Source organism: Cryptotermes secundus, unplaced genomic scaffold (genome assembly GCF_002891405.2).
Source record: "Cryptotermes secundus unplaced genomic scaffold, Csec_1.0 scaffold826, whole genome shotgun sequence".
NCBI lineage: Eukaryota > Metazoa > Arthropoda > Insecta > Blattodea > Kalotermitidae > Cryptotermes > Cryptotermes secundus.
The window spans coordinates 8,660-28,793 of record NW_019743162.1 but is presented as its reverse complement, the minus strand read 5'-3'; the positions used below and the strand labels follow the sequence as shown (position 1 = coordinate 28,793).

Below are 20,134 nucleotides of genomic sequence, written 5' to 3'. Positions count from 1 at the left end.
AACAAAAATAAATTCCGGTTATTTTTGGGTCCCCCCTCGTACATGCATATAGTTAGAGACTGAGACAACCTGCTGAGGAATAAACATTTCAGCAATAAAGAGACACTACCTAAGGCTCTTTTTTTAAAACTGTCTTTACCATACTTCCATTTTTTGTAATAAAATTCCATAGAACAGATGATCATGAAATATACAAAAATTTAGGAAACAGAAGCTTTCTACTACACGAACAGTTAAATTTACACAAACTGGACTTCACCCCACTTCCTTGCATTATTAGTAATGACAAGCTCATTATGTGACAAATGAAGGTGAGCCATGTCCTTGTTTCAGCAGTTCAGAATTCATACCATGTATATATGATGTAATTACGATATATAGTTGTGCCAATGACCATGTTAGGTGGGTTCCTTGTCACCACGGCATGGCACATCCTCAGGTTGTGGATGTAGGAGATGTCCTTCAGATATGGAGGGTAGCCGCGAATATATTGAATAAGCAGTTACAGACAGAAAACAAGGGGTGGTCCTCCAGCTTGGGGGTGGGACTAACAATTCACCATAAAAAAGCTTGTTACAAAAGATCACAAGAAACCCCGGACCTGGATGGATTCTTTGGATAAATGACCTAAGTAAAAGAAAATGGATAAGAGATTTGGTACTTGGAATGTTTGAAGTATGTATAAGGCAGGTTCAAAAGAAATTTCAAAATATACGAGGGTTGGAACTTTAATAGTGGCAACACTGCTGTAGATACACCATGCAATGGAACCAAATAATGTCACTTATACCACACGTTAGTTACATACTTACATTACCTCAGAGCAAATGGACTCTCCCTTCCCACATCATGCTTCAGAACTGTTCCAGAGATTCTTCAGGCAGTAGACTGCTCCATTCGAACTATCAACATAACAGACACTGCTAAAGGTATCCTACGACTTCCACGTCACTGGCAATGGGTTGTACACAGTGCTGGTGACTACATTAAAGGACAGTAAAACTTTGAAACATGCATCTGCTTTGTAGCAGTTGTAAATAAATAGTTGCCACTATTAAAGTTCCAACCCTCGTAAATTAGATTTAATGGGAGTACAGGGGGTCAGATGGGGTGGAGGTGGCACTGAACCAGCAGACAAATATAAATCTTTCTATGGAAAGGGGAATGATAATCATGAATTACATTTAGGCTTTCTCATACACAAGAGAATCATATCAGCAGTTAAGAGGGTAGAGTCTGTTAGTGATAGGATGTCATATATAATACTAAGAGGTCGCTGGTGTGATATCATTCTGAATGTTCATGCACCAACAGAAGATAAAACTGATGACATGAAGGACAGGTTCTACAAAGAACTAGAACATGTGTTCGATAAATTCCCAGAACACCATATGCAAATTTTGTTAGATTTAAATGCCAAAGTAGGTAAGGAAGACATTTTCAAACCAACAGTTCGGAATGAACTTTTCCATGAAATCAGTAATGATAATGGAGTTAGAGTAGTAAATTTTGCCACATAAAAAATCTTACTGTCAAAAGTAAAACATTGTAACATTCATAAATTTACTTGGACATCTCCTGATGGAAAGAACCAAATTGACCATATTTTGATAAACAGGCGATGGCATTCAAGTACACTTGATGTCTGCTCATTTAGGGCAACAGATTTTGATACTGACCACTGTTTGGTGGTGGCAGAAGTCATGGAGAGATTGGTAGTGAGCAAACTAACAAAGCATGGAGTTCATATGGAGAGGTTCAATCTTAAGAAATTAATTGAAGTAGAGGGTAAACAGTAGTATTGTGTTGAAACCTCAAATAGGTTCGCAGCTTTGGAAAACTTAAGACACTGAGGTGGATATCAATAGTACTTGATAATATGAAAATTTCTACCCAACGCAGTATATGTTATTATGAACTGAAGAAGCATAAATCATGGTTCGATGAAGGATGCTCAGAATTTTAAGACCAAAGGAAACAAGCCAGACTGCAGTGCTTACAGGATCAAAGCGAAATAAATTGGGATGATGTGAACAATATAAGATGTGAAACCAGCAGGCACTTCAGGAATAAAAAGAGGGAATATCTGAAAGACAAAATTGATGAGCTTGCACAAAACAGTGAGAAAAAGCATATTAGAGACCTATACAGAGGAATATGTGACTTCAAGAGGGTTTACAAACCTAGAACAAACGTAGTGAAGGATAAGAATGGTGATCTGCTTGCAGATTCCCACAACATTTCCAATAGGTGGAAGAGCTACTTCTCTCAGTTATTAATAGGGACCGGATTTTAATGCAAATGCATATTTCTTTCTTGCAACCAGAGAGTATGCTCGTTTGGATATATGTATGAATTGCTTCATTTCTTAAATTTTGGACATAGTTTGATGGTGCATATAAATGCATATTTTGCCTGTTTTATGAATAAGCATCATATTATCGAAGATCTCTATTTATACTGCATATTTCCTTTTTGAAATATTTATCATATATATATTTTTTTTTTAATTTTATGTTAAAATTTTCAATCATGGTTGTGTGTATACAATTTTTCTGTTCCGTATTAGAATATGTTGCATATTTGACTTAACATTTCGTCATGATTCATGTTGCTGATGCAGTACCCAGGACGGGACTTCCCCGATCCCTCTACTCGTAACTTGCCTCATCCGCGTAAGATCAAAGTGGCCGCGAAGAGATTAGTCGGAAGCCTCACATGTAGCTGCTATCAACGTAATACTATTCAACCGATAAGGGACTTCACTTATTTATTTCCAAAGTTTCCATGAGGAACCTTACGCTTCTTCATTTGAAGCTGGGGGCCATTCACATTAGTGGTGACTAGTCTGTAGTTAAGTTTGTTTAGCTTTCTGTAGTCATGCTGAAAGTGAAAGTAAGTCAGAAAACTAAATTACAGCTGTATCAGCAGGAGTTTGAAGGAGAGATGATAACTACGGATAACAAAATTCTTCATTGCCGAGCACGTGAGAAAACGGTTGTGAAAAATGCTTTCAAGTGCTTCAGTATTTGAACACTAATATACACAAAGAGAATATTAAAATTAAATCCACGAAAAGTGCTCCTGTTCAAAAATTGCTTAGTGAATTTTCTAATAATAGTTTTTCACAGTTTTCCTTTGATTTATGCGAAGCCTTTTTAGCGGCAGATATTCCGCTGTGGAAACTAACCAGTCCTACTCTGAGAAACTTCATAGAGAAGTATACACAGTGCAAAGTGCCGGATGAATCTACTGTGCGCAAAAATTACGCGAAGCAGTGTTACGATCTTACAATTGAAAGCATTAGAGATAAGATTCATGATAATTTTGTGTGGGTATCAATTGACGAAACACAAGATTGTGAGGGACGGTTTATTGCAAATTGTATAGTTGGATCCCTTAATAAGAATGAACAATGTACCCCATATATTTTTGCGGTAGAGCAAATTTGAAACCACAAATAGCTCCGCATTTTCCGAATTTTTTATCAATTCCATGAATTTACTATGGCCGAATGGCATTCAGTATGAGCGCGTATTGCTCTTTGTGACTGATGCTGCAAGTTATATGATGAAAGCCGGTACTGCTCTTAAAGTTATATTTCCAAATATGGCACATTTGACTTGCCTTGCCCATGGGTTGCACCATGTTGCAGAAACAATCCGTGCAAATTTTCCGCTTGTTGTCAAGTTGGTGTCTTCTCTGAAGAAGGTATTTGTTAAAGCGCCATACAGAAAATAAGCCTTTAAAGCAGTAGCACCGAGCGTTCCGCTTCCACCTGAACCAATTTTAACGCGCTGGGGCACGTGGCTGTGTGCAGCGAGTTATTATACCCAACATTTACGGTTAGGAATGTCATGAATACATTTGATCCCCAAAATGCAGCATCAATTCAAATTGCCCAAGATGTACTAAAAAACGCAGAACTAGAAACTAATCTTTCCTATATATCTGCTCACTTCTCTCATCTTCCACCCGCCATTTCCTGACTGGAGGCAAGCAATAGCAATACTACTTTGTATCTGTCATTAAGTGTGTTCAAAACCACTGTTTCCAAATTGAATTCTGTTCCTGGAAGAGTTGGTGAAGTAGTAAAGGAAAAAGTACACAGCATTCTTTTAAAAAATCCAGGATATGAACATATTTGTGAAACTGAAGAAATTTTAGCAGGTAAACATACTGAACTGCCAAGTAAAAAAGTCACTAACAGTGGAGCAAATAGTGGCTTTTGTACATGCGCCCCTAAGTTCCTGTGAGGTGAAAAGAAGTCTTTCCCGCTATAAGGACATCTTACGAGACAATAGGAGGTGACTAACTATGGAAAACCTAAAACATTTAGCAATTTTGAACTGCAACAGAAGAGAAGTTGAAAGTTCGGACAGCTAAATGTGAGTACCATTTGTTTTCTAAATTTGTAATGAAATATGTCGGCTTTGTTGCATGATTTGCATTTAAGTATAGCATTTTTGCAGGTGAATCATTCATAAAATGAACTTAAGTATTGATTTTTTGGTCTTAAAATAATGTAAAATCAATTTTAATATTTGGTATAAGTTTTATGTGCATATTTTGGAAGTTTTTCATGCATAAATGCATACATATTTAAGGGATTATTAGGGCATATAAATCCGGTCCCTACATACATACAAAGTCAGTGATGTTAGGCAGATAGAAATACATACAGCTGAGTCATTAGTACTTGATCCTAGCTGGTTTGAGGTCGAAATTCATATTGCAAAGTTGAAAAAACATACGTCGCCAAGTAGTGATTGAAATTCCACCAAAACTGATTCAAGCAGAAGGTTAAATTTTACGTAAGCTAATTAAATCTATGTATTTTGAATAAGGAAAAATTGTCTGATCAATCGAAGGAGTCAATTATTGTACCAGTTCACAAGAAGGGTGATAAAACTGAATGTAGTGATTATCACAGGGTATCACTGCTCTCAACTTCATACAAAATTTTATCCAATATTCTTCTCTCAAGGTTAAATCCATATACAGAGTAAATGACTGGGATCATCAGTGTGGGTTTTGATGTAACCAATCAACTACTGATCAGATCTTTTGCATTCGTCAGATACTGGAGAAAAAATTTGAGTACAATGCGAGAGTATATCAGCTTTTTGTAGACTTCAAGAAAGCCTATGATTCAGTTAGGAGGGAAGTAATGTACAACATTCTGATAAGAGTTTAGGGTACCCATGAAACTAGTTAGATGGATTAAAATGTGTTTAAATGAAATGTATCGTGAAGTCCATATAGGTAAATATTTGTCTGATAATTCTCCTATCCAGAATGATCTATAACAAGAGGATGCTTTATTGCTATTGTTTTTTAAACTTTGCTTTAGAATATTCCATTAGGAAAGTCCAGGAAAACCAGGTGGGACTGGAATTGAATGGGATATATCAGCTGTTGGTCTATGCTAAGGGAGTAATCTATTGGGTAATATTCGTACCATAAAGAGGAAATCTCAAACATTAATTGACACTAGTAAGTAGGTTGGTCTAGAAGTAAACACAGAGAAAACTAAGTATATGTCACAGTCTCATCACCAGAATGCAGGGCAGACTCAGGGCATAAAGATAGCTGACGGATGTTTTGAAAATGTGGCACAGTTCAGATATTTGGGAACAGTAACAAATCGAAACTTCATTCAAAGGAAATTAAGAGACTGAATTTGGGTAATGCTTGCTACCATTCGGTCCAGAACTTTTTGTCTTCTTGTCTGCATCTAAAAACATTAAAATCAGAACATACAAAACTATAATTTTGCCTGTGGTTCTGTATGGGTGTGAAATTTGGTCTTTAACATGAAGGAAGGAACACAGACCAAGGGTGCTTGAAAACAGGGAACTGAGGAGAATATTTGGACCGAAGAGAGATGAAGTTATGGGAGGTTGGAGAAAACTGCATAATGAGGAGCTTCATAATTTGTACTCTTCTCCAAGTATAGTTAGAATGACAACTCAAGGAGGATGAGGTGGGCATGGCATGTAGCACAAATGGGGGAGAAGAGGAATGCATATAGAGTATTGGTTGGAAATCCAGAAGAAAAGAGACCACTAGGAACGCCAAGATGTAGGTGGATGGACAATATTAAAATGGATCTTAGAGAGATAGGATGGTATGGATTGGATTGATCTGGCTCAGGACAGGGACCAGTGGAGGGTTCTTGTGAATATGGTAATGAACCTTTGGGTTCCATAAAATGCTTGGAAGTTGAGTAGCTGCACAACTGCTGGCTTCTGAAGAAGTGCACAGCCCCATGAGTGAGCAAGTTGTGTTAATGAACTGTAAGAAAATACCTGCAGTGATTTTCTCACCTTCTGAGATGTAATGTGTTTTCCTTGGCAACTTGATGATTTCTAAGTGACTTACCCTATTTTTCTTTACAAAATAGTCCTCTTTTTACCAAATTTATGTTCAATGTAAAGATGAGTGAATTGCATATTTCATACGTGCAAGTCCACAGACATGTGTTAATCAATGTATCAAAAATAATAAAAGCAGTAAGCTATTATGGATTTGCAATATTTATTCCTTGCAGAAAAAAAACACTGATAATTCACAAATGAAGCATGGAAGTGATTGTACATGGAACCCAATGTGAAAATTTTCACTTTTAAATATCACACTAATGATAGGACACACAAAAATAGAAATTATCTCATTCCACACAACATTTAAAACATGCATAAATTCAAGAAAATTCAGGTGCTTGGTGGCGAGGATGGAGGCCGATATATGGATCACATCATTAGGGAGAACACTGAGATTGAACTCCATCCTGACAATATGAACAGAGAGGTGGAGTTTGTTTCAGCAAGTCATGGAAGCCTCTCATCTGTTCCCCCAAGAAACCTCCCGGACACGACACCAGATCCACAAAACACGCAGGTCCATGCCCAATTCACATTGCAGCCCCTAAACTTCGGGGTTAATGCCCTCCTATTAACCTTGCCTTTCTAGCCCCAACATAATTTCTATACCTGCTGGCCCACCTCCCCAGACCCTTCCCCCCTCCTCTCTACTGATATCCCATGTAGCCCCTCTCCCCTCTTTCTCTTCCTGCTCTTATACAGTTTGACTCAACATTACTCTGTGAGCACTTGCTCGCGCCGGTTCCTCGCTTACAAAGTTTCTTCTTGTTTCTTCTACCCTGAATATGGAAGCGATACGTTCCTCTGAAATGTCAGTTAACACAATACCTACACGGCACCACATCCCAGAAGACTGCTTTCTTCACAGTCACCACCATGAAAACCTCAAATCTTACAAGATTCACTACAATTCCATAAATTATAGTAAGTCTTCTTAAAAAAAGTGTGCTGCAGATCTACATGCACACTAGAGCTCAGGGGGTAGGACTGTGCTAGAATCAGTGTGTGTAAATGAAAATAACAAAAACAAATGCTCATTAAGATTGGATTTGTGAGACCTTTATTTTCTCAATAACTGTATGATATTTATGGTGTAACTAATATCTGTGTATGACAACCAAACAACATATGAACTGCAATTTGTTATGAAAAACAATGAAAACTGCTTATTGCATAAAATAGTTTAACATTCCTCCACTTTATTTAGAGGCTACTACACACTGCTTCAGCCATAAACTCAACTGTCATCACAGGCATTTCCCACACATATTCATAAGAGCTTAAATGCAAAAAATATCAAATCAACATCGTGCATGTGCTTATTCTCTACAAATTATCTGACAGTGTGGGATCAAGACAAAACTCTGTTATTAACCTTCAATCATGTTTCCTTTTAAGTCATATTCTTTATGGTCAAAAGAGGCACTGAAAAACACACATGACGTCTTCCTCAAGACACCATACTTTAAGCTATCCTCGATACTTTTAGCACATACTTTCCAGCAAAATGCCTGATGGTAACAGAGTGAATATAAACATCATTACATGGGAAAATTCAACAAGGTTTTCAAAAATTATACAAAAAGATAAACAATTTTGAATAACTGAACTTTGTTATGTGACTGCTGTTATGAACTTTTAGTCTTTCTGTTTATACTCGACCCATTTATTAACAATTCTCATTGTTTCTATGATACATGTATTCATTTAAAAACAGAGAAAATGTTAAACATTAGCAAATTAAGAACTAAGATACTGAACAACCTATGCTGGAAAAAGAGCTCTGCAATCAAAAGAAACTGCTTACTTTCTCAGCAAAGAGTGAACATAACTACAGAAACCCACATTAAATAAAATACACTCTTCTATGTGAAATGTCAGGAGTACAAACAAATGGAAAAAGAATGAGAAACAATAGTGAACCAATTGCACTTACTGGATCTTCTGCTTCTGCTTCACATGTAGTGTCTGTAGCAGTTTCTGAGCCCTCAAACCTCTGCAAGAAGTCTCTCAGGTCTGGAGTTTTTATATACGATCCTGACACAAGATTGTAGCTCTCCAAAAGGGAGTGGTAACTCTGTACCTCATTAGGACTTCGAAGTAATGATGTTTTACTCTTCATTACTGGGGTGGTAGTTTTACGGGAGACTGATGGCATGAGATCCGGTCCTTCAAGGTCTCCATCTGGAACCTCTTCAAATGAAGATGACCAGCCTGCTCGCCCAACAAGGGAATTACCCACACTAGACGGACCATCATCATCCCCTACTGTGTCTTCATTCCTCTGTGGAATGTCAGTTCCCTGACTATGATTATTTTCTACCATACATATATCTGCAGTTAAGCCTGGGCTTGAGCTTCTTGGAGCTCCCTGGGTTGCTTCTGCATTCTCTAAGAGAAATGCAGGATTAGCTAAAGGGGAATCATCAACAGGTGTGCCCAAAATAATTTTCAATGCTTCTTCCTCATTTAGGGCAAGTACTGTTCCCAATCCAGAACCTTCATATGAGTGTGAAGACAATGACACAGCAGAGCTTGCTGAATCATCAGCATCACCACTATCTAATGTACTGGCAACATCTACACCAGATACCACTGGACAAGAACGCAGTGGTGGTGTCCAAAGCCCAGCAAGGAGGAGTGGTGGATTGGTCCAAACATTCAGCAGACTAGAATTGCATGCCACTGAGAAATGGCAAAATTCTATGCCTTCCACAAGACGTTGTGCTACCTCTAGCATTTCTGTATCACGTAAAAAAGCTGAGCGGCGATAATAGGGCTTCAGTGCACTGCCATCACGGCACATTGACTCAAAGTAGCTAGACAGCAAGCCATCATTCAGAGCCAGCCGTAACCAAGCTCGACAATGCCCTACATCTGTAGTGACTAAATTCAAGGAATTGATCTGCAATCACAAGCATGAAAATGTATAGTAAGTAAATAATAAATACATACAAATGGTCACTGAACTACATATGTTTTTAAATCTAAATTAGAGATTACATGAAGAATTTTCTGAACTAGTCTTCATAATATGCTGTTAAAATATTAAGTCCCTACTTTCATTCACGGCTTTGTAAGAAATGTATATGACATCCAAAATGAACACAGCCACTAAAGCAAATGAATAAATTCACTCCCAATGATTATACAGTATATGCAAGCTGTCTGATGTGAAAAATGTAAAAACTCATCCATTATTTTGCCTTGTCAATAAGTCTCAACATGTGCCTCCCTTGTGGTGCAGCAGTCATCTAACTGATATTCTGTCTGGGTCCAGGTGTTTCTTAACATCTCCACAGTTACAGATGGTACTACACTGATGATCTTATGGTGCAGATCTGGCAGGTAATTGACTTCCGTCTCTTATACGATGTCTTTGATGTGCCCTCATAGAAAAACTTACAAAGGGGGTCAAACTGGGCGGTCATGGGTGCCATCTTGACCAATCCGTATTCTTATGCTCAGTCAGAAATTCAGTGGCAGGTGTCCAGAAATGTGGTGGTGCCCAATCTTGCTGGAAGATGTACCCATCAAGTACCTTCGGCACAGCATAATTCTCTAGCATGTTAAGGTACACAGCATCTGTCACCATTTTTTCATGGAAGAATGGTTCAATCATTTCTGTGCTGGTTAATCTGCACCACACGTTCAATTTTAAGCTATTCTGTTTATCTTCCTTCACATCATGAGGATTCTAAGCTCCCTAGATGTGACAATTACAGTGGCTAACTTTACATGCAATGAAGCACACACTACTTAGTCTCTGTCACTGGCTATCCGACAGAGAATGTCGGCAGGGAAGTCATTTGCGGTGGAAGTGGAGCAAGTGAAAGTGTGACTGTTTACACACTGCACTGTGGACTGCTGAACAAGGAATTCACAGTTCAAGGCCTGCTTACCAAATGCACTTCCATAGATCTTGCTGGAAGCTTCCCAAATGGCTGTGACTTCTTCAGATGTCATCTGCACACCACATCACTCCAAACTCCCATGCTGTAAATGCTGGTGCCAGTCAACAACTGTGTGTCTAGCTGGTGGATTGTGGCCATACTTCTGGTGGAACTTGCACTGAACAGTCAAAAGAAACTTAAATTCTACCAGCCAGTGACACAACTGAACTGTCTTTTGTGATGTGAATGACGCCATTTTGCACACACCAACCAACAGCTACTGCACATGCACAATGGTGTTATCAAATGCCCCATGTACATTTGGTTAATTTTTCACTGCAAACCATTTGAATGGATCTTCACTGAGTGAAGTTATTCAGTTTATTATTGGCAACAGTGTTTATAATTCCGGGGTGTTGACAAGCACCTGGACACAGACAGAATACCAGTTTAATGTCTAAAGTATCGCAAGCTTTTATACTTTTCAGCTCAAAGAGCTTGCATGTTATCTTCATTTGGAGTGAAGTTCTCCAGTTTCTTTATCGGTTGCATTCATTTTAGACAACCTCACTAGCATTCAAAGACACTTTAAGTGATGATGGCAAAAGAATAAAATACAGATTATGAATCTGTTGTATATTCTGATAGCCATTTCCTGTAAACTGCTGAAACAGTGTCACCATTAACAGGTACTTAATTCATCACTTCAAAGCTTCAGCATTACCATTTTCATATACAAATTCATGCCCTCACCTGATCTATAATTTCACGGTGTGAAAATATAAGTACTGGTCCCCAGAAGCTGGGTTCTGGTCGTTGATCAGGGTCTGCACCTATTGCCTGTGAAACTCTATTCATAAAAGTGTCCTTCAGTCCATGTATGAAGATGGCTTCAAGAACTGTGCACAAGGACGCTGTAGTATCATTATTCACTTTGGCCTGGGCCATTTCTAGCTGGATCTCCTTCACACTTGAGGAGAGCTGAGATATCAAAGATTCCTTCACCAAGTCCCCTACTCCAGTAAAAGAAATCACACCCCGAAGTAATGAATTCATTTTCAATTATAAACACCAATAAGTTCAATTACGTAATATCCATCATTACTATTAAGTAGCTTTCTAGAATGCACTCACGCCTCAAAAGCTAATCAATGTTACCATGACCACAGAACAGATTTTGTGCTTTTAATGCACAGTATGCATCTTGTTCTACAACTGAAAAATGCTCTAATATTGCTTTAGTATTTGCAAGAGCACTGCCAGGTCTGAGAATGTGATACTTCCCAGGGGCACTGAGGTCTACAACTGTGGAGCCAGCGCGAAGGGATGTGGAGTCTCCTAGCCTTCCAGAATGGAACACAGCTGCCAAATGTGGCCATAGGCTCTGAAACTCCTCAGGAGCTAAAGAACTGTGTTCATTACTGGCATTAGCACTAGTCAACGCTAATGGAGTTCCAAGCCTCTTGCACAAGTTGAGCACAAATTCATTATCAGGAATGCGGATCCCAATCTTGGAAACACCTGGATTCAGTGCTGAGTTCAGATTCGAAGTACGCTCTAAGACAACAGTAACAGGTCCAGGTAGAAGTGTATCGAGTAAACCCGATGGGAGGCAGTCCACCTTCCCCCAGCAACACAATGATTTCACATTATTAACACAAATAGCCAGTGGCTTATTCTGATCTCGTCCCTTGATCTTGTACAGCTGTTTAATGGCTTGTGTATCTTGGGCTGCCACCGCCAAACCATAAACTGTATCTGTTGGAAGTGCAATTACTTTACCCTCCAATATAAACTGAGCTGCTCTTTCTACAGCAGCTGTAAACCACCCAAACTCAGACACATTTATCAAGACAGACATATGGTGACATGAATACTGAAAATAGTTACAGAAAAAGTGAAATTTCTGTCCTAAAGCACGCAACATATGAACTAATCACGCCAACGATGTCCACACACAATGTTACAGCACTTATAGAATGTAGTCATAGGCTCATCAGCAGATCGTGTTTGAATTTGCATGAAATATGCTCGAGGATGAAAACATTTTGGACATCGCTCATCTGTTGAGTCTACATTCTCCCATGCTGCAGCTCCTCCCAGAACATCATCCACTTCCTGAAAAAAAGGTTTCACAGTCACATGGCATTACCTAATGTAACTTCAGAATAAAATCAAACATATGTAATGACTAGAAGCACCCACTTTTTTTAAATATATGGTAATAAACTGGTCAAGTTTTCTTAACAGCATTAAGGAGTGTAAGCAACGGATGTATGTTGTTTTCATTGAAAAAAATATTAATCTGACCATGAAGTTATCAATCTGTCACTTGACCAAGCAAGTTGGCTCTTGCAATAATGTTCTGATTTGTATTGAGGAGGTGACTGACTTGAATACTATCTGGGGCACTTACTATCCTTGCTGAACTCTTTAAGATTTTATTCAGCCCATCCTCCCCAGAGAAAACATCGGATAGTATCCAACTAGGCCACTGACACTCCCTTCCCAACCATTTAAAATTCATACATTAATCACCCTACCATTAAATACCATATACAGACCAAGATACTGAAAGCACTGTTAATTGCACCACAAAAAATAAATCTGTTGCTTCAATTATGTATGATGTTCACACATTTTGGCATATCTGCGTGTGCAGGGCACACTGAATTAGTGCCATTAAATTAACTTCATTTAAATATTTGGACTTAATTGCAATCACTTTCCAAATGCCACATCAACCAGATGATTCATATGCATTTAAGTATGTGTGTGTGATCATACATATTGTAAAGGATTTGATCAACATGTAGCATGGCAACAGCTCTGTAAACATGGTTCAACATGCAACAACAGAGGAAGCTGTTTTTTCTGTAGATCCGACCGGCATGATAATAGACTGGCTGGGTAGTAATCATGTGATTTGCATACACTCTAGGTCCATATCCATTCTGTGGCTATATAAGTGACAGAATTCGTTCAGGGCAATTACAAGTAGCAGTAATAGTGGCAGGAGCACGCAAACAAGCAAGCCAGTTCTCGGTAGGAGATAGCCAAGGGAAGTTTGTAGTTGAAGAATTATAAGTTGGCCTCTGTGAAGGCTTAATGTGTGATTAAAAGACTTTATCTATGCATAATATTTGAAGTGTGCAATTCAGTGAGACTGTTATAGTTCCTGTGTTATAAATCTGTGAAGACTAGTGCAGACAGACTGCAGAGATTAGTGCCAAGTGATTTTAAGTGTAAAGCAGCACTAGTGAAATAATTACTTGTAGTTACAACTTGTAAGTATCCAATAAATCCAATTTCCAATCTGAACCCTGTCCTTAGTCACTATCACACATGACAATATATACATATATGCGTTGCGCGTGTAGATATGCTGCATGTGCATACACGTACATGCACACACGCATAAAGGTCTGTTCTTTTCATGGGTTTGCTATGATACTTTCAGTACTGCAGGCTCTATAGCATCAAATGAAAGGATGATGAAATGAAACATACTTGCAAGAATGCAGCCATGGCCTAACTGAGGTACTGCTAACCTGGCATATGCCTGGATGGACAGAGGAAACCAGTGAAAAGCCTCCACCAGAACAGGTTGTTCTATGCATTACAACCACAAGGCAATGTACAGAACACAGATATTGCACACAGTAAAAGCAATGGAAATATTACTAGCAACCAATGTAACATCTGCATATACTACAATAAAATAACATTACAACATGTAAAAAGACACTACAACAATGGTCATTCCTCATATTTCATAACTGAATATAATTTTATATTTGACAAAAATGTAAGATACTGTAATGTGTTGGGTGTATAACGCGACAAATAACTTCATGCCTTGCTGGATATAGATGGTATGGATTGACATTCGCTCTTACAATCACAAAAATTACAATCTGACAATTACTGCCATCGGCAGTATCACAAATACTAGACTGCAAATGCTAGACTACAATTGACTGGTTGACTGCCTGGCTAACTCGTAACTAAATGAATCATAACTATCCCATAACTTGAGAACTAACTTGAATAGTCTTCGCTGCTCCTTATTTAGCCCCGTTCCGGACAAGACAGAAAACCGCCACGTAATAGGCACCACTGTTGTCTGGCGCCATGTTACGTCACCGCGAGGAGAGGGGCGGGGTGTTGACTTGCCTATTACCATAGTAACGACTGTGTTCCGATGCCGCCACATACCGCTGAGGTGGGAGGGGGGTGTCCTCCATTGCGCAACATGTCACAATACTATAATTTTAAAGCACTTCCTTTTAACGTATGAGTGCTGAAAATGACCCACATGTGCCAACAGATGGAAAAGCAGTAAAATAAATTTTCTCATATATGTTACACTGGATGGTACTCTTTTTTTTAATTCAATTAGTGGGGGGTGGAGTCCAACTGGGTCCACTTGGCACAGTAGCCACCGATTGGCCTATTGTAGCCTGCCCTGGGTGATTATGATGGAGAATTTGGTGGAATGAAGATTGGCAGGAGAATCTGAAGTACTTGGAGAAAACCCACATCAGTGCCACTTTGTCCACCACAAATCCCACATGACCAGACCCGGGATCAAACCAGGGCCACCGCAGTGGGAAGCCAGCGACTAACCGCTTCAGCTATGGCACAGCCCAGATGGTACTCTTACTAAGATCATTATTAATACAAACGTAATGGTTCAGATGCCACATATATTAAAATAGTAATTGTTTATAACACTGAAGTACTTTATGTAGTATATGCACAGCTGAGAAAGAAGCTGTGAACTTCATGTATGAGAAGATTATGCCTACATGGATCCTTGTGTTCACTGTATGTAGGACTTGCTTCATCCACTACACATACCAACAAACAACTAATGTGCAGTGGAAAAGTTGTCAAAAGTCACACACCTATCAGTGCATTGTATACTTCAAATCTGAGGTAAAATCCAAAAGTAAGAGTACTGGCAAACATGTTTTAGAACCTTGTTCTTTTACTTTCAAAATATACACTAAACTACGAGGAGCGTTCCCTATATAATGCCTATTTTTTTTAATGAAAACTACAACAGATACAGAAAGCATAATAATGCAGTTAAATAGAGCAAGATTTCAGCTACTAACAGCTATTTTTCCACATAATCACCACCATTCGTTACACACTTTTGCCAGCGATGAACAAGAGCCTGTATGGCACGCTCGTAAAAGTCTGCGCCAGCAGAGGCTAGCCACTTTCTTACAGCTGCAATGACAGCATTGTTGTCTGGAAAATGTTGCCCATGTAGTCCATCTTTCATAGGCCCAAAGAGATGGCAGTCTGAAGTTGCTAATAGGATAGTCCAGCCAAACCTTGCAATGTGTGCGGTGGTTGCCAAACTGGTATGGGGTCTAGCGTTATCATGTTGCAAGCAAAAGGTTGTCTGCTTCTCTGGCCTGACTCGGGAAATGTGGGCTTTCAGCTTAGTCAGCGTCATCTTGTAACATTCAGAACTGACAGTCTCACCAGGCTCCAGGAAATCCAACAAAATCACACCCCGCCTATCCCAAAAGACTGTGCACATCACTTTCCCTGCCAATGGCTGTGACTTGAACTTCTTTTTTCTTGGGGAATCCAGATGTCATAACTCCATGGACTGTCTTTTGGATTCCAGCTCGTAGTGGTGACACCACGTCTCACCTCCAGTGACAATGTTGTCCAGAAACTTGTTACCTTCAGCCTCAAACTGGTGCAACAGGTCCTGACAGACTTCCATTTGATGAGCTTCGTGGTCCCATGTAATCATCCGTGGGACCCACCTGGAACAAACTTTGCGATAATCGAGCTTCCACAACATCATTTCCAATGCATTACAGCTGATATTAAGCTGTGCACACAGTTCCCTGGTTGTTATCTGCCAATCTGTACGGATGAGCTGATCGAGGTGCTGTTCATTGTGAGGAGTAGCAGCTGAGCAGGGATGCCCAGGGCATGGTTTGTCGTGCACTTCACTTTCGCCAATGTTGAAACACACTACCCACCGCCTCACTGTGCTGACATCCACTGTATCATCTCCGTACACCTTTAGCAAGTGTCAATGGATGTCAATGGGTGCAATTTGTTTGGCAGTGAGAAATTCAATAACAGATCTCTGCTTCGTACGCACTTCCACGTCAGACGCCATTTTTGTAGACTGCTCTGCTGTAACTATCTGTTGCACGACAACCAAACTAACAGTATATTGGCAGGAAGCTTCAACCTTTACTACAACACCACCAACATCCATCTCAGACATTACAGATTATCACAAAAAAATAGGAGGCATTATATATGGAGCGCCCTTCATACTATTAAAAGTTCAATACATCTGTCAGAAAAAATATAAAAGAAAAGTAAAAATTGTTTATCTGAGCATTAAAATACCAAACGTGATCAAAATTTGCCTGCACTATCACAAAACTTGTTATTCCAAGTTATAACATTTTTCTTCGTTTCCCTTAAATGCATGCTAATACAAAGAACAGGTCACAAATTCACCTTTCTGAGACATCATCATACACACAGGTTTTGTTCCTAAATGTTTTGACAAATTACAAAATTGTTGCTGAAATTCAACAAAGACCTAAGAGATTGCAACACCAAAATATATGGCAAAATGGGTGACTTATTAAATAATGTACCATCAAACACAATAAAACCTGCATATAAATTTTAATGTCACACACAATGTGACAATATGTGGCACAATTTTTGGCTACCCAGTTAGTCATCAGTCCTTCTTACTTGGTCCATATACTACAAAATTATCATCACAGATAAGAATTTTATATATATATATGTGTGTTTGTGTGTGTCCTATTAAGCTAATAGTTTACTTAAATCAAGTACTTATTAATTCTGGCTGTTATAATAAATCTGTATCAATTCCACAAAAGTACCGTGTTGTATAACATGGTTTTGAATCTCATAATACGACCTAAAACCAAGCCATTCTGAACCTAACCTACTCCGGAAACTGTGCAGGGTTAAAACCACCCTACAAAACCGTGTAGGGCACTGACCCAAACTGTATTCTACACTTTGACTAATACCCTCTAATCTATATACCCGAAGGATAACTAATATGAGTGCAAGACCGAAACCAAATTTTGTGGCTTATGCATAACTTGCATACTGTTAATAACCCAGCACCAGCGCTCCTAGTTCTCCAAAAGAAGTCCTATTTCGTAGTATCCGGTGTACAAATCACCTGCATCCCATATTCATTACATTAATTCGCATGTCCTTTCGGAGTACTCACAAAAGCCTACCTTCAACAGACGATAAATACGGGAGCTAACAATGTGTCTAATGTTGTATACATATGGAGTACTCACAAAAGCCTACCTTCAACCGAGGATAAATACGGGAGCTAACAATGTGTCTGATGTTGTATACATATGGACAAGTGAAACAACTAAATCTCAGATATAAAGGCCCGTCTTCGACGATGAGAGCACTAGCACACGTCGGACAAAACATCAACATTTTTATACATAACTATGTATCCAGAAATTACCATACAACATATATACAATACAGAAACAGAACCAATATTGCACAACCAAACCTGCAAGCTCTTCTCAACAGACTAGCAGTAAATTTCATGATGGTCTTTATCACAAGGATCCTAAAGGAAGCACATTCTACACCGCTGTTAACGGCTGTATGCGCTTCATGTACAGTCGTGTAAACTCAACGTCACTGACTTCTTTACCTTCCATGGTTCCATGGGATATGGGAGCAGAAGACCGACCAGAGAAGACCAGAGCTCCTCTATTAACACTACGACCCACTACAACACCGGACGCAGCGCCTCACCTGTGTTGCCTGTGTTTGTGACGTCGCTAATTGGACCCTGGAGGATTGGCAACGTGTAGAGTGTTCCAATGAGTCACCCAAAATCCTGAACCTACAAATACCAGGGAGTTGTGGGCGGCTATGCAGACGGCATGGCTGAACATCTCTCCAGATCCTGCAGATCACTCGAGAGCTCCAGAGGTCTTCCGTCCATTTGTGGAATCGATGCCACGTCGAGTTGCTGCATTTCGCCGGGCTGGATGGTGTCCTACACGCTACTTTGTACTTATCACATGACTTTGGCACTTCAGTGTATATAGAGTTCTTGTGATTTGTATGCCTGCCAGAGCTCCAGAGGTCTTCCGTCCATTTGTGGAATCTATGCCACGTCGAGTTGCTGCACTTCGCCGGGCTGGATGGTGTCCTACACGATACTTTGTACTTATCCCATGACTTTGGCACTTCAGTGTATATAGAGTTCTTGTGATTTGTATGCCTGCCAGAGCTCCAGAGGTCTTCCGTCCATTTGTGGAATCTATGCCACGTCGAGTTGCTGCACTTCGCCGGGCTGGATGGTGTCCTACACGATACTTTGTACTTATCCCATGACTTTGGCACTTCAGTGTATATAGAGTTCTTGTGATTTGTATGCCTGCCAGAGCTCCAGAGGTCTTCCGTCCATTTGTGGAATCTATGCCACGTCGAGTTGCTGCACTTCGCCGGGCTGGATGGTGTCCTACACGATACTTTGTACTTATCCCATGACTTTGGCACTTCAGTGTATATAGAGTTCTTGTGATTTGTATGCCTGCCAGAGCTCCAGAGGTCTTCCGTCCATTTGTGGAATCTATGCCACGTCGAGTTGCTGCACTTCGCCGGGCTGGATGGTGTCCTACACGATACTTTGTACTTATCCCATGACTTTGGCACTTCAGTGTATATAGAGTTCTTGTGATTTGTATGCCTGTTTTGTGTACGGTGAATTAAGTGTTATATTTTTAAAATTATAGTCAATATGCTAATGATTTAAATGGCAAAGTACAGGTTTCTTTTTATAACACGCATTGAATAATCTGTGATAAAAGTATCTGTAGTTAGCAGTTGCTGTGTATAAGTAATCTGTGATGACTGATCTCAATTGTGGTTGGCTGGCAGAACCGGCAGTGGTTACCGGTCGTTAGTATTTTTTGACAGTTGGTGTGTAATTCAATGTTGTGGATGTTGAAGTGTTTTCCGAAGAATTAATATATTTTATATGGTTTTTGTGGATTTGAAGAAGGTATGTAATATGTGTTAAGTTTCTGAACCTGCACAATTGTTATCTGCCCCAGATTTATTAGTTCTAAGTGCTTATGAACTGTGACTCATCAGGGTGCATGAATTTTATTAGGGAACTCTGAACATAAAAGATATGGGATACTTATTCTCGGTTGCGCAGTGAATGTTAGGTTTCCAACATACGAATTAGATCTGGGAAGCGAAATGTGAATTTATATAATAAAATTCCAAATGCAGCAGGCTAGTGCAATAAACGTTACTTGCCATATGTAGTAAGTGCTTGTAGCATTTTCATGTTTACAAATATAGTATGTAATATGTAATTTGCATATAGCAGACATCTGTTTTGGAAGTATGGCAGCACGTTAAGCATGAAGATTAAATTTCCTTACATTGTGAACTGGCTCTGTATAAGCAGAAGTTCACTAATGATTGCTGTAAGAATCGACCTAGACTGCCCATACTGTATAACAACTGCTAGCATTGACACTTGCCCACCACTTCTGCCTTCAATTATATCTGACAGCATGTGAACTAGTTTTTGCAACAGTCTGAAGCTCCGAAGTAAATGATTCACCACACTTTTACAGCACACCATGCCATTACATTTCCAATGTGTAGTGGCACTTGTTGAATAACATGAGGATATCATTGGCTCCTTGTCCATAAATTTTGCATATTGACATGACCACTGAGATTAAACCATGTCTCATGAGGTGTGGAAAGCAGTTACAGACACATAGCTTTGTCATGGATATGTTT

At 39.4% G+C, this 20,134-nt stretch overlaps 3 protein-coding genes across 5 annotated transcripts in view; all 3 read right to left on the bottom strand.

Moving 5' to 3' along the window:
* The window catches only part of LOC111873955, a 35,085-nt gene extending 23,661 nt beyond the window's left edge, over nt 1-11,424 (bottom strand). Inside the window, exons 1-2 of the mRNA XM_023869070.2 lie at nt 11,033-11,424; nt 8,323-9,291 (exon numbers count right to left, since the gene is read on the bottom strand). Coding sequence (XP_023724838.1) covers nt 8,323-9,291; nt 11,033-11,335 — 1,272 coding nt within the window. The 5' untranslated portion in view covers nt 11,336-11,424. The remainder of the gene's footprint in view (nt 1-8,322; nt 9,292-11,032) is intronic.
* On the bottom strand, nt 11,334-12,165 carry LOC111873957 (yrdC domain-containing protein, mitochondrial). The gene has a single exon (XM_023869071.2). The coding sequence runs from the start codon at nt 12,138-12,140 to the stop codon at nt 11,424-11,426; it is 717 nt and encodes a 238-aa protein (XP_023724839.2). The 5' UTR covers nt 12,141-12,165; the 3' UTR covers nt 11,334-11,423.
* Nucleotides 12,166-12,185: 20 nt separating this feature from the next.
* On the bottom strand, nt 12,186-18,005 carry LOC111873958 (DNA-directed RNA polymerase III subunit RPC10). 3 transcript variants are annotated; one of them, XR_004514054.1, is made up of 3 exons: nt 17,865-18,005; nt 12,485-12,783; nt 12,336-12,397 (listed from the first exon to the last, which is right to left on the bottom strand). XR_004514054.1 is itself a non-coding variant. In XM_023869072.2 (2 exons), exons 1-2 carry the CDS (start codon nt 17,780-17,782, stop codon nt 12,212-12,214), a joined length of 327 nt encoding a protein of 108 aa, XP_023724840.1. In that variant the 5' UTR covers nt 17,783-17,807; the 3' UTR covers nt 12,186-12,211. The 3 variants fall into 3 exon arrangements, 1 of the variants encoding a protein (XP_023724840.1); XM_023869072.2 differs by lacking the exons at nt 12,485-12,783; nt 17,865-18,005 and adding an exon at nt 17,642-17,807 and having other exon boundaries at nt 12,186-12,397; XR_002844463.2 differs by lacking the exon at nt 12,485-12,783 and having other exon boundaries at nt 12,315-12,397.
* Nucleotides 18,006-20,134: the final 2,129 nt, after the last annotated feature.